This window comes from Puma concolor, chromosome D2 (assembly GCF_028749965.1).
Source record: "Puma concolor isolate L17-30 chromosome D2, mPumCon1.1.hap2, whole genome shotgun sequence".
Taxonomy (NCBI): domain Eukaryota; kingdom Metazoa; phylum Chordata; class Mammalia; order Carnivora; family Felidae; genus Puma; species Puma concolor.
Window position 1 is genome coordinate 51,156,138 of NC_141677.1, and position 13,049 is coordinate 51,169,186.

The 13,049-nt window shown below is 41.8% G+C and overlaps 1 protein-coding gene across 3 annotated transcripts in view; it reads right to left on the reverse strand.

The window, feature by feature from the left end:
- Nucleotides 1–957: 957 nt before the first annotated feature.
- The window catches only part of SLC16A12 (solute carrier family 16 member 12), an 80,798-nt gene continuing 68,706 nt past the window's right edge, over nt 958–13,049 (reverse strand). For all 3 annotated transcript variants that reach the window (XM_086680340.1, XM_086680339.1, XM_086680341.1), the window contains exons 4-7: nt 11,056–11,199; nt 8,309–8,888; nt 6,102–6,361; nt 958–3,766 (exon numbers count right to left, since the gene is read on the reverse strand). In XM_086680340.1, the coding sequence (XP_086536466.1) occupies nt 3,504–3,766; nt 6,102–6,361; nt 8,309–8,888; nt 11,056–11,199 (1,247 nt within the window). In that variant the 3' untranslated portion in view covers nt 958–3,503. The remainder of the gene's footprint in view (nt 3,767–6,101; nt 6,362–8,308; nt 8,889–11,055; nt 11,200–13,049) is intronic.

Consider the following 13,049-nt stretch of genomic DNA (forward strand, 5'->3'; position numbering starts at 1 on the left):
ATGTCGAGTTCATTTGACTGTTCTTTTTTTTGTACGTTTGAAAAGTTCCATAATAAAATGTTTTGTTTTAAATGTCAGTCTTTTGATCATGATTTAGTATTTTCCCATTCCCCCCTACCAAATATTTCTCTGTGTTATGGGACAAAATCCCAGTCGTCTCTCACTAGTAGCTGCTCTGGCAACAGGTATAAAAATCTATTGTTTGGTTTAGAAAAAAAAATAAAGGCTCGAACTTTGAAGTATGAGAAGAGAAACTCAGATATCTACCTTGATGTTTCATACTATCTCAGCTCAGTAAACAATTTCAGAATTAGACCCACTAAGACGAGGAAGGTGAGTGCCAGATAGACATTACCATCTTCGTCATCAAGGGGCAATGGTGCAGGCACTTAAGAAAGAATTCAACTGTTGACTGAGAAAGCATAACTCTGGTAATGCAGAAGGTGGAACTCTCTTTTGGGACAAAGTATGTTTCCCAACCTTCTCCTTCTCCCTGTTACACACACGTAAACGCTCCCCAAGAGAGGCCTGGATCAATAGACAGCAAATTAAACCACTTAGCCTGGAAGTAGTGGTCTTGCTAGAACCAGACTCTTGGGAAAACTCTTGGAAATTTCCATTCTAGAATCTTCCTATCTATACGAATTGGTAGATTGAAGCATAATCCAAAGGTTTTTTTAAAAATTTTTCTCGAGGGAGGGCCTGTTTCCAAATGGCTTTTCAACACACATAAGATAACCCAGATAGGCACAAGGGGAAGGAGGCAGGGTCCAGCATCAGATAGATTCCTGGCTTTACCGGATTTCCCTGGAGGCAATGGAAGTGCAGTGGCCACGTGATACCCCAGTTTCCACATCTATCAAGTGGTGACAATAGAGGTTATGGGGATTAGATAATACAATGCATAGGAAGTGCTTAGCACAGTAGCTAATACATTGAAAACACTCAATACATGGGTTTGGCTTTTGTAAATTATTTGATTGTTTACCACATCTTTATATGCCAGCTACATTTTAGCATAATCCAGACAAGCTCACTCGCCATTCAATCCAAACCCCTTGTACAGGGAAAAATGTGTTTCCAAACACAAATATAAACTCATTTTATTACGCTTTTGAAATAAGAAAATATGAGCATAAATATCTGATCTACTAGTAAAATCACAATCTGAAAAAAAAAAAAAAGGCCCAATGGTACAGTGTATCAATAGAAGTTAGCTTCTTTGCTTTTCTACTCAATTTCAAAGTAGAGCTCACAGTGATATGAAGAAATATTTAAGATGCAGAATCATCCTACCACAATTTTGTTCTTGATTCCACAAAACACATCATTCCTACGAATCTCTCCCTTTTGGAAAAAACAGTATAGGCACATGGAACCTTAACAGTAAAATTTTGTGGAGATACAATGGTGGAGTCTAAGATCTACATTTTCCTTGCTGGTTTTCTAAAATTGCGCTCCAAATGGGCAAGTAAAATACAAATTTATGCATGTAGAAAGTAAAAATATCCCAAATACTTTAAACAAATTTTTTAAAGCTCTGGTTTCTATACTCATTTTTCAGGAACACTTATAATACTTCAGAGAAATCATATTGCAGAACTTGAGAACGAAAATTTTACTCTGGCTGCTAGGAAGAAATATGTCTAGGAATATTTAGAACTATTTATATTTCAAAAAATCTTTAGGCTTGAAGATTCAAGAAACGATATCTAGTATAAAGTGCTATTCCAAACACACATAAGTTCATCATAACTTTGATTTTTTACAGATATTTTCCAAGTATTATTTGTAGATTGCAAATGATCTAGTAAGTGGGTTCAAAACTTAATTCTTGAGCTAAGTAAAAAGATAACAGGCGACATTCAAATTTATCTTTGGAAAGCAGCAGTGAAATATTACAGTTTTCTTCCATTAAATCAAGTCAGTATTTCATTCTGAAAACAATGTATTAATATGCAATTTTATGAAATAATCCAGTTATAGGCGAAGACTCTTGGTGAACACGCTTCGTCAACCTAGGATCCTCCTCAGTGCCGACCAGGCATTTGTGAGACCGCCTGAGGGACAATGGATTAAATGGCCTTTAGGGTAAAAATATTTCTTTCAGGTTCAGATTTAAAATTTCTCTATAATTAAAATCCTTTTTCAATTGTGTAATTTTCTCCTAATTTACAGGTATGACACGATTTGGCGATTCAGGGCTATCGCTCTGTGGATTTAAAAGCGGTTGGAGACAAGCTGGAGGCTCTGGCCTTTCTCTTCTCTTTGATACCCTCCCTCTGAAGAGTCAGAAATTGTCCCAAACTATAGGAAAATAGAGTACTTGAGAATGAGTAAACTATTCTAATCCAAGGAGTGAAGGTATGTGAAAGAGTTCTATGAACTGTAAAATACCACACCTCTAGCCTTCTTAACCTTCTCCTCCCTCTCGCCTGAACAAAGCTCTAATTAATGAGAGGGCTAGGATGCTGAGGTTAACCCCTGAAGCCTTCTCATTCATCTGGAGAGGCCCGTAAAGTTTCAAACAATTATCCATCAAGAGATACAGGGCAGTGGACACTGGAACAAGAATTAACACAGGCAGAAAGGAATCTCACCTCTGGAATATCTCTAGAACAATCTTTTTCAGGCAAACCTCCCTTTTGGGTAATGATGAACCTAAATGTCTGGTCTGAAAAGAAAACTCCCATCAGACCCCTGCTGATTTGAGAATTCAATTCCTGCCCAGTTGGAATACTGCCAACATTTTTCAGTTCCTAACAGGAATGTGTGTGCAAGTTCAATAAAAGCTTTGTTTCTAAAGACGTGTTGGTGTTAACATTTCAGGTGAGACTGAGGAATCACCCTTGTGACTTGGCGTATTCTGCTAAACTCATTATTATATGTGATAGGAACAGAGGTGAGGGCCGGGCCAGAGGTGAGGGGCTCAGTCTTAGGAAGAAGGCTTTCAGTGGAGGTGGAGAGGTGAAGATGCCAACCCTTCCTCACAGTGGAGATTCTCATCAGGGCTTTAAACAGAGTCACTGAAGAATACTTTAGATTCTTCAAAAGGCAGTGATTCATACAGACCCCCTTCTCCAAAAAAGCATAAAGTAAGCTCACCTACATGTCATTGTTTCTCTTTACCTTCTGACTGAGGAAGATGGAGGGCCAGAGAGTTGCAGACAAAGCTTCCCAATGTCATCTTCTTTGGTCATGCCTTGACATTACCCCCAATTACCACTAACTGCATCAGCTATGTCCTAACATTCTCCACGGAGTGATGCTAATTGCCTGAAAGATGTGAGTTCAATTGTGAGTACAAATCCCAAGTGAGGAAACTCTGAGCCAGTCCAACGTGCTTTGTTATTTGCTATTTTCCCCTATAAACGCGTTAATAAAACAATAATAATTTCCTCGGAAGGCAGTGCTTCTGCCAAAATAAAATGCTTCAGAGACACACACGGTCTGGTGGTCCCACCTCTCTCAGCCCTGAAGATTCCCAGGCTCCAGGCCACTGGTCATGTGGGGTTGTAACCAGACACTGCGACAGCGACAGATTCCTCATCTTTGTGATCTAACTCTTTTGCTACAGAGTAAGCCACCGATCCATTGGTCCATAGCTGCAGCTTCGGATCAGACTCTTTGGCCAGGAACTGCAGCTGGGTTTTTTTCATCTTCTTTACAAGTCTAGCAAAGCCAAGCAACACAGAACTAAATATCATTGAGAATCCACAGAGCAGAAAGGCTGCAGTGTAGCTGCCCGTCGTATCCACAAGCCATCCTGTAATAAGCAACAGCGAAATTACATTGTGGAGTTGACAATTCAATTATTTACCTACTCTCAAATCTAATCATTTCTTTTTTTTTTTTTAATGTTTAATTTTGAGAAAGAGAGACAGAGAGACAGAGTGTGAGCAGGGGAGGGCAGAGAGAGAGAGAGGGAGATAGAATCCGAAGCAGGCTCCAGGCTCTGAGCTGTCGGCACGGAGCCTGACACAGGGCTCGAACCCACAAACTGTGAGATCATGACCTGGGCCAAAGTTGGACACTTAACCAGCTGAGCCACCCAGGTGCCCCAAATCTAATCATTTCGAAGGATAAGAACAATAGATTGCTAGCACCACCATTACAATTTTGACATGAGAAGCAGATCTAAAAATATGGTGCAGCAACTGAAAATGCATTCTGTTTTCTAGGAAAAGTTCTTAAATGGATTGTCACCGCTAGGTAAAGTGTTTGGAGGAGTGTCCCATTCTTAGTAATCGCACAAGAAATATTGTTATTAATCCTAGAAAATATGGTAGAAAAGATAAAAATAGCATCAAATTATTGATGTTGGGATCACTTATCTCTGGTGTTAAGAGAATATAATTGTACCAAATTCTGGTAGTATTCCCAACACCCACATACTGTCTATCTTGAGTGACATTAACATGCTCCTGGATATAGAAGAATCCAAATTTTCGGCTGGATCCAGTCATTGTACCCCATACAGTGAAAATCAGAACTTTGGGCCATCTTAGATGCGGCCAACGCAAACTTCACAAGATATCATTCTGCAATCATGGCTTTTTTTTCCCCTTCTTTTCTTTAGCTCCTTTTGCAACAAATTAATCCCAATATCAATTCCCGCTCTAAATTTTGAGGAGAACCAGGGCATATGATATGCAAAATATGGGCCACAATGATCAGGGAATCGATGGCATCAAATTAGACCTTGGCAGGCAATTATTTTACGATTAAAAAGTTTTTTTAAAAACTCCTCTAAACTTCTATGCCAAGAAAATCCTCTGGAAAAGTATATGATTTTTCCTTTCACCCACTTCATTAGTCAAAAACGGTATGCAGAAATTGTTACAAGCCCCACAAAGTTTTCTGTAATCCAAACTACTCTCGAATATTTTAGTTATCCTGTGATTTGCTTATGCATTTCTGTAGCACCAAACAAAAGAGACTGAGTAGAGAGTTGTCATTTTAACGGTAATTAAATAAGAGAAGTATTATGGTAAGAACTTACACCCTAATCCTCCAATGCCTGGCAACGAGAATGTCTAATTTGCCAAATGAAGGCCATGGATCCAAAAAAAAAGGATCCAGGAATCCAAATTTCATTTATGCACTGTGACTTTTTAACTGAATTACACTGCTCCCTCCAAGGTTGGTACACACAAAAATTGGCTACCAAGGGAGGATGGGGGGACCTTTTGGGGGCAGTTTCCAAAAAAATGAAGCACTAAAAAGATGGTCCTGTATCACAGAATTTAAACTGACCAGGAAATTTTTTAAATGTTTATTTAGTTTTGAGAGAGAGAGAGAGAGAGTGAGAGAGAGAGAGAGAGAGTATAAGCAGGGGAAGGGCAGAGACAGAGGGAGATATAGAATCTGAAGCAGGCTCCAGACTCCGAGATGTTGGCACAGAGCCCAATGCAGGGCTCGAACCCACGAACCATGAGATCATGACCTAAGCTGAAGTCGGAGGCTTAACTGACTGAGCCACCAAGGCACCCCTGACCAGGAATTTTTATCTGCAGCTGTGAAACAGCCACAGTTTCCCCTAGTTGGCTGCTTTAGCAATGGCTGGGTTTGGAAATCATTCTATAGTTTCACTACACGCTAACTAATTTGGATGTAAATTAAAAAAAAATAAAATAAAAACACTATCCGTAGTCTCTTAAGAATATAGGGCCCCTTTGGCTCCTTTGGCTGGCACTCAAGACCCTCCGCTATGACACCCACTTGCCATTTCAGCCTCACTGCCCACTCTCCCCAAGTGCAATCCTGTACTCCCTCCAGACTTCCCTCTGAATGTGCCTGACTTATTTATAAGCCTGAACAGCTGCTCCATTCCATTGCTCCCATCGTTAGTGTGGAATGGAATCAAGACCCTAATTTTGGACTTTTTCTTTCCAAGTAGGCTAAAGTCTCCACTTGGCTGGAAGAAAATGATAAAACAAGGATACAAGTGAGCCCATGATACCTCGGTGGCTCTTGAATCCCTTTCCCTTTCGCTCTTCCCAACTTAACTTCCAGTCCCCATTGTCTGTGTGCGAGTTGACAGTTTTCACATCGGTATGACAAACGGAAGAGGTGTCAGGGGGATCTCTCTGGAAACTTACCTGCGATGGGTGGGCTCACCAAGTACGGCACTGCATGAAGGAAGTACACCACACCGAGGGCTGATGACAAAGACGTGGTCCCTACTATTTCTGCAGTCACTACTGGGATCAGAGTCACGTAGGCACCATCAAAGTAGCCAAAGGTACAAGAGAAAGGCACGAGGAGAGGAAGACTCTGGAGCATTGGGAGGCAGAGATAGCAAAGCCCATCCAGTCCCACGGCAAAGAGGTAGCAGACATACCGGTAATTCTTCAGGCACCTGTGGATTTGAAGACCAAGAATGAGTGCAGAATGCACAGCTTCTATCAAAGAGCGTTGGAACCATGGCCATGCAGCGATAAGCACTGCAGTTATTTATAGAGAAGGCTTCCCGTTATCCATGTCGTCTACCTATCTTTCTTTTGGTATAGGAACACACAAGACTTCATCTTCCCAGGAAACATGGTGTGGCACAAAATACGCTCTAAAACTAGAAAGGCGGAAGTCTGAATCCAGTTCTGTCACCTACTAACTGCTGAACTCTAATCTCCATTTCTTTAAGCTGTATAATGGGAAGGTTACCTATCCCATACGGTCACCCTAAGCATAGTTGTGAAATAACAAGTCGAGTGTCAGGAGACTATTTTCTAGCCGTCTACCATATTAGATGCTTCCAGGTACGTCACCCATTGGTGTCTGCTACGTCATATGTGGTCAATAACCCAAGTTACACAAGGGAGAAGCTAGAATATGAAGACATTAAAATGACTGGCCAGAGATGATGTCAGTCTTGTACTAGGACTAAGTGTTATTTTCAAGACCTCCCCAGTGGTACTTCCGTTACCTTTTCCCCCTATAGCTCCAAACTCATCATTGATACCAATTATTTCAAAGACTCGGTATAGTATCGGCCCCGGCCATTTATGCTTTACAAATGTTTTTCAACCCGCAGTCTCATTTGAGTCTCACAAAATGCTAAGAGGTCAACAGAAAAATAGTGCACTCGCCTGTTTTACAGATGAAGACCCCTGAAGATCTGAGGGTCACTAATTTTCCCTAGGTCACAGGGATAGTAAGGGGCAGAGCCAGCAGAAGAACTTAGGTCTGGTATAGCCCCTGAGCAGAGATGCCTCTATCAAACCTACACTGGGGTTGCTTCTTGTGGTCTTAGTTGTCAAGATAGAGACACCAGCTCTTCCCGCTTTTCCTTAACCATTAAATTTGGAATTAACTTTAAATATTATACTCATAGCACTGGAGAATGGCTGTTGGACACTGAGTAAGTACCGAAGACATAATATGTGAGAAGCCACGTGATGATTGCTCTCCCAGGTCACAGCTCGAGTGTGAAGAGAATCTGAGTATCTCACTCTTCTTCAATCCAAGCAGTAAGCATTAGCTTAAGAAACTACCTAGTAGATTTGTTACAACTTGGGTTTCTAAGCCTAAAATCATACTGTAAGTATTTACTATCCGCATGGTCAAACACAAATGTGTGGCTATAAATAATGTGTTAGTTTTGCACCTAATCTCCCTGCCTGGACTCAATTCTGTTCCTCTCTCCATTTCCAGCCAGCCTCTGTGTTTTTTGTTTGTTTGCTTGTTTTGTTTTGTTTTGTCTTTAAACTAAAACCACAACACCCAGCCTGAGCACTGACTTGACTTTGGATGGAATGAAACGTGTCACCAGAACTTGTGGTTACCACAGGTTTCTGCAATTTAGACATACCCATCATCCTGAACCGTCTAGAACAGAGGTTGGCAAACCATGGCCAAATCTAGATCACCACCTGTTTTTGCACTATCTGTGAACTAAGAAGCGTTTTCTATTTCTGAGTGGTTGGAACAAAAAATCAAAAGAACAATACTATTTCAACGTGTGAAAATTATCTGGGAAATTAAAATTTCAGTATCCATAGTAAAGTCCTACTGGAACATAGCCACTCTCATTTCTTCACATATTGTCTATAGTTGTTTTGTGCTACAACAGCAGAACTGAATACTTGTGATCACATGACCCACGGAGCCAAAAACGTTTACTATCTACCTCTTTATGGGAAAAGGTTTCCAACCTCTACCTAGAAGAAACAGCAGGGGGGTTGCCCTCGATACTGAAAACTCATTGACGTCACTCAGATGTGGGTTTTGTACAGGGTAAGGGGATGAGGGGGATCTCAAAGCTGGGAGTCCCCTGGTAGGGCGCCGACTGTGGTTTCACGGATTTTACCTTCTGTCAGTTAGCCATCCAAATGTGATATTGCCAATAATGTCAATCACCCCGAGAATGGACATAAGGAAAGCAGCTTGCTGGTGACTCACTCCGACACTCAGAGCATAAGGTACCAAGTACACAAAGAGAGGGCTGCAGCCGTAAGCCATGAACAGAACAGAGATGGCTAACACAACGAAGTCTGACATCAGTAAAAAACTGTATTCCTGTTGCAAAGAGCAACAGAGGCAGGTCTGCACCCATTTTTTAGTCAGAGTTGCACAGGGAGACACTCGCTTAAAGTCTTGTTTCTGAGTTCTACAGATGTGGTCCTGCTCTGGAGTTGTAGGGTCCTCTTTCAGAGTAATAGGCCGCATCAAGGCGCCGCAAACACAGAGATTCAAAACGAAGCCCCCAAGAATGAGTAACGCTCCCCGCCAGGAAAACTGTTCAATAAGGAGTTGAACCACCGGAGCCAGTATGAAGGTGCCAATGCCACTTCCTGACATAGCGATCCCGTAAGCAAGGGCCTTCCGTCTGCTGAAATATTTGCCAACCATGGCAATAGCTGGAGAGTAACAAAGTGCAAATCCGAGACCTAAGGATGAAGAGAAGTATATGAGTTTTGGTATACCGTGAAACAAAATATTTCAGGATAAACTTATTTGGATTAAAGAGAATCTGACCTTCTGTCAAACCCTTTTAAAACTATTTTCTACACCAAGCTAAAGAGGAGTCTCCCTGACCAGTCATTCACAGTTTGGGAACCACAGTGTGTGTGGATGGATGGATGGATGGATGGATGGATGGATGGATGGATAGATAGATATCTACAGATATCTATATCTGCCATATTTTTTTAAGGTTTGCTTCCAAAGAAGAAAGTCATATATATATAGATAGATATATGAAATGAAATATATTTTAATATATGAAATATTAAAATGAAAGGAAGAGCTTAAAAAATCATTACACGAACTGAATTTGAATTAACTAGAAAACGAAGATAATGCTGACCCAAGAAACTTATTCTCCCCACCCTATACCTCTTTTTATCTTGAATTATCCAGAGGATTACTTCAACTCTTCACTGCCTATGAAAACACAACTCTGATCATCTGGACCACTCATGGAATTTGGGTTTATTTTTTTTTTTTTTTAATTTTTTTTCAACGTTTTTATTTATTTTTGGGACAGAGAGAGACAGAGCATGAACGGGGGAGGGGCAGAGAGAGAGGGAGACACAGAATCGGAAACAGGCTCCAGGCTCCGAGCCATCAGCCCAGAGCCCGACGCGGGGCTCGAACCCACGGACTGCGAGATCGTGACCTGGCTGAAGTTGGACGCTTAACCGACTGCGCCACCCAGGCGCCCCATGGAATTTGGGTTTAAATAGCATATATGACCCCATGAAAGTTCCAGAATCATTTCACATAATGGGGAAACTTCATGCCAACTTTGTGTATGAACACAGCATGTACACATAGTAACCTGAACATATTCCTTAAAGTCAGCAGAAAGCCTTTTAAGGATTTTCAGTTTCTATTCCTTTTAAGTCAAGAAAATCTGAAGAGTGTAAAACCTTGAACGCATGGCATCTAAATGGAAAAACAGAACGACCTTCGGCTCCTATTCCCATCTGCAGTGCTGGGTGACCAATGATCCAGATTTGCCTGGACTGATGGGTTTTCGGGATACGAGATGTTCAGTGCTAAGACCAGGGCACTCCTTGGTAAACTGGGATGACTGGACACCTAGCGGTTGGGACTTTTGGGTTACATGGAACAGATACCTTTTTTTTTTTTTTAAACGGACAGAGCCAGATTTATAAAATCACTATGAGATTATGTCCTTCATTGACCAGATCATGCTACCCCTACGGCCCAGACTGAGTTAGTGCTATTCCCCATTCCTTTGAGTGATGGGGCAAAATGCCACTCCAGTGCCACCAAGTGACCCCACCTTGATGCTATGCAGTGCCCTTAGGTATGATTTATGGGATGCACATAGATTACTTCTCTTCTTGCAGGGTTCGTCATAATTCTTTAAAGCATAATTCCATCACATTGAGAGAGAATGCATAATGTAAAAATCTTCACAATAAGGGGCTTTCTTTTTTAAACTGTAAACCCCCATTTATTGGATGATGCTCCTCACTCACTATAAAGCAGGGGCAACTCAGGTCGAGCGCAGATAGTGTTTTGGTGTCTCGGCAAAGATGTTGGGAGAATGATGACTGCTGAAAATTTATGGTGCCCTGGCTAACATCTCATTGCTTCTGAGTACAGAATCTCAGCCATCCACTGCTACCAGAGGGGAAGCCGGAAATCACTTCTATCATGTGGCTGAATTGAAGGAGTGATACATTTTCATTCCAGGAGTGCAATCAATTGCATTTCCAGCTCTTTTAACTGCTAGGTAGGTAGACATAAGCTAAGTCAACTAAATTATGCAACTATGGGGCACCCAGGTGGCTCAGTTGGGCGTCTGACTTCGGCTCAGGTCATGATCTCACCGCTTGTGGGTTCGAGCCCCGGCTCTGTGCTAACAGTTCAGAGCCCGGAGCCTGCTTTGGATTCTGCGTCTCCCTCTCTCTCTGCCCCTCCCCTGCTCATGCTCTCTCTCTCTCCTTCAGAAATAAATAAACATGAAAAAATTTTACGTTATGCATCTAACAAGATGACTACTTTACGGAATACAGTTCTGTTGATTGCTTGACAACACCTGAAGGGGGTGGGGAGACAAGCGGTACAAAGAGCCCTTACCTGTGAGAACTCCCAGAGTGAGGTAGAGATGCTTCAGACTGGTGGCAAATGAGCCCAGGATGAGACCAGTCGATGCAAGCAAGCCACCCAGCATGATTCCCACTTGACAGGATAAATGGTTACTGACGACACTCCCAAGTGGAGCTTCAAAAACAATAATAAATAGGTTCAGCAGAGAGGCCTTGAGGGCACTGTGGAAAGGCTGTGGTGTTGCGTTGACAGAACAGAGAATGGTTGACCTTTACGGCATCAAGCCCGTCTCGCTCATTCCACATATTTGGAAACTGAGGACAGAGGAAATGACTTGTCTATGGTCACACGGAGAACAAGTAGCAAAGCTGGAATTAGGATCGGTTCTGCTGAGTTGCATTTCCGCGCGCCCTCCGCTTCTCCATTCTATTATAGTCATAATTCCAGGGCTCGGGGGTGCTTTTAAAATAGTGAAATAGCTCCTTATTTAAATTACATGCCACTTACACAGGGATGTGGCTTGTATGTTTCACATAGTATTAATCATGCATCATTAGCAATAATTATCACAGTTAACTAGTAGGGAAGGAAAGTAGGGAAGGGAAGGCAACACTGTGTGGCCAGTAGTGTTGTGCAGGAAAAGGCCAAGGAAAAAGACCATTCCACAATCTGGTACTGTTTTCGGCCTTTAGGAAACCCTGTGGATGAGAAATCAAAATCCAGAAAATCTGGGAAAATGCCTCACATCCGTAGTGACATTTGGGTTGGCCTCACTCTATTTGTGGTTTAATAATGTGTTATAATTGTGCCAGCTTTCAGGTTTATAGAATATTAATTAAGCTGGAATAGACCAAGGAGAAATTGAAGTTCAGGGGACTATGACATGTCCAAGATCACCAACAAGTATAGCTCAGGGCACCTGACACCAAGTTCAGGGTTATTTCACCCTGTTACTCTGTCTCCTTGGGCCTCCCAGACTGATGGCAGAGGAGACATGGGGAAAGCATGAGAATTCTTTCTATGGAACAACTCATGCTGAGCAGCATTCCTAGTACGAAGATCAGAAGAGCAAGTTCTTCGGGTATCGGTGGAGTATAATTTTGTGTTGGTCAGGTTGAAACTGGGGCCCGACTCAAATGTACATGAGAGAACCAGCCATCAGCCTGATGTCTCCTGCCTAGTTAAAACAGTGGCAGTGTGTCTATATAATCTCTGGAGAACAGGAAGGAGCAAAACTCCCGAGAATATATCTAATTCTCCAGGCTGCTGCCGCTATGGCTATTGGAAAGTGACAAAACTTACACTAAACTCAATGAAAAGTGCCCCCAGTGGGTGTCTGCAGCCTCTTCTCCATCTCCTGACCTCAACTAGTGTTGTCAGATGAGCAACATGGAAACTGGTACATGGAAACTGGATCCAACAGGCCTCAAGTCCTTGCATGGCCTCCAGTCCTTGAATTTTAAAATGCTGCATCTAATACGACCCAGCTGTATCACACAGTCACTGTGATCCTGTTGGTCACCGAAGGCCATTTAGTCCTCTTCTGGGGATAATAAATATTCTCCAAAAGATAACAGTGAGGGAAATGAGTCACCTGTGTCATCTGAGAAAGATAAACATGGCTCACTTGGCATGGTCATACAAAGGCTGTGACTAATAACATGACCCTGAAAACCAAGTGATAGTCTTCCTGATTAAAAAAACAAACAAAACAAACAAGAAAACAGGGTAGAAAACCCAAAGATATTATTTTCTGATCCCTTAAGACCTTCCAGGGTTATCAGTAGACAGAGTCAACTTAGCCTTCTCATGAAACGTGCTCTTCGTCCCAGAACTGCTCTCAAATTCCCCCCAACAAAGGAAATACATTTCAGCACAATTCAACTGATTCCTGAGTATGTCCATTTTTTTTTCTAAAAATAAGTATGAATCAGTACCTAGAATGGAATCAGTTGATGTTATTTATAAGTTATTAAATAATATGGGATTTCCTTTTTGCCACAAGACATGGCCTGAAGAGATAA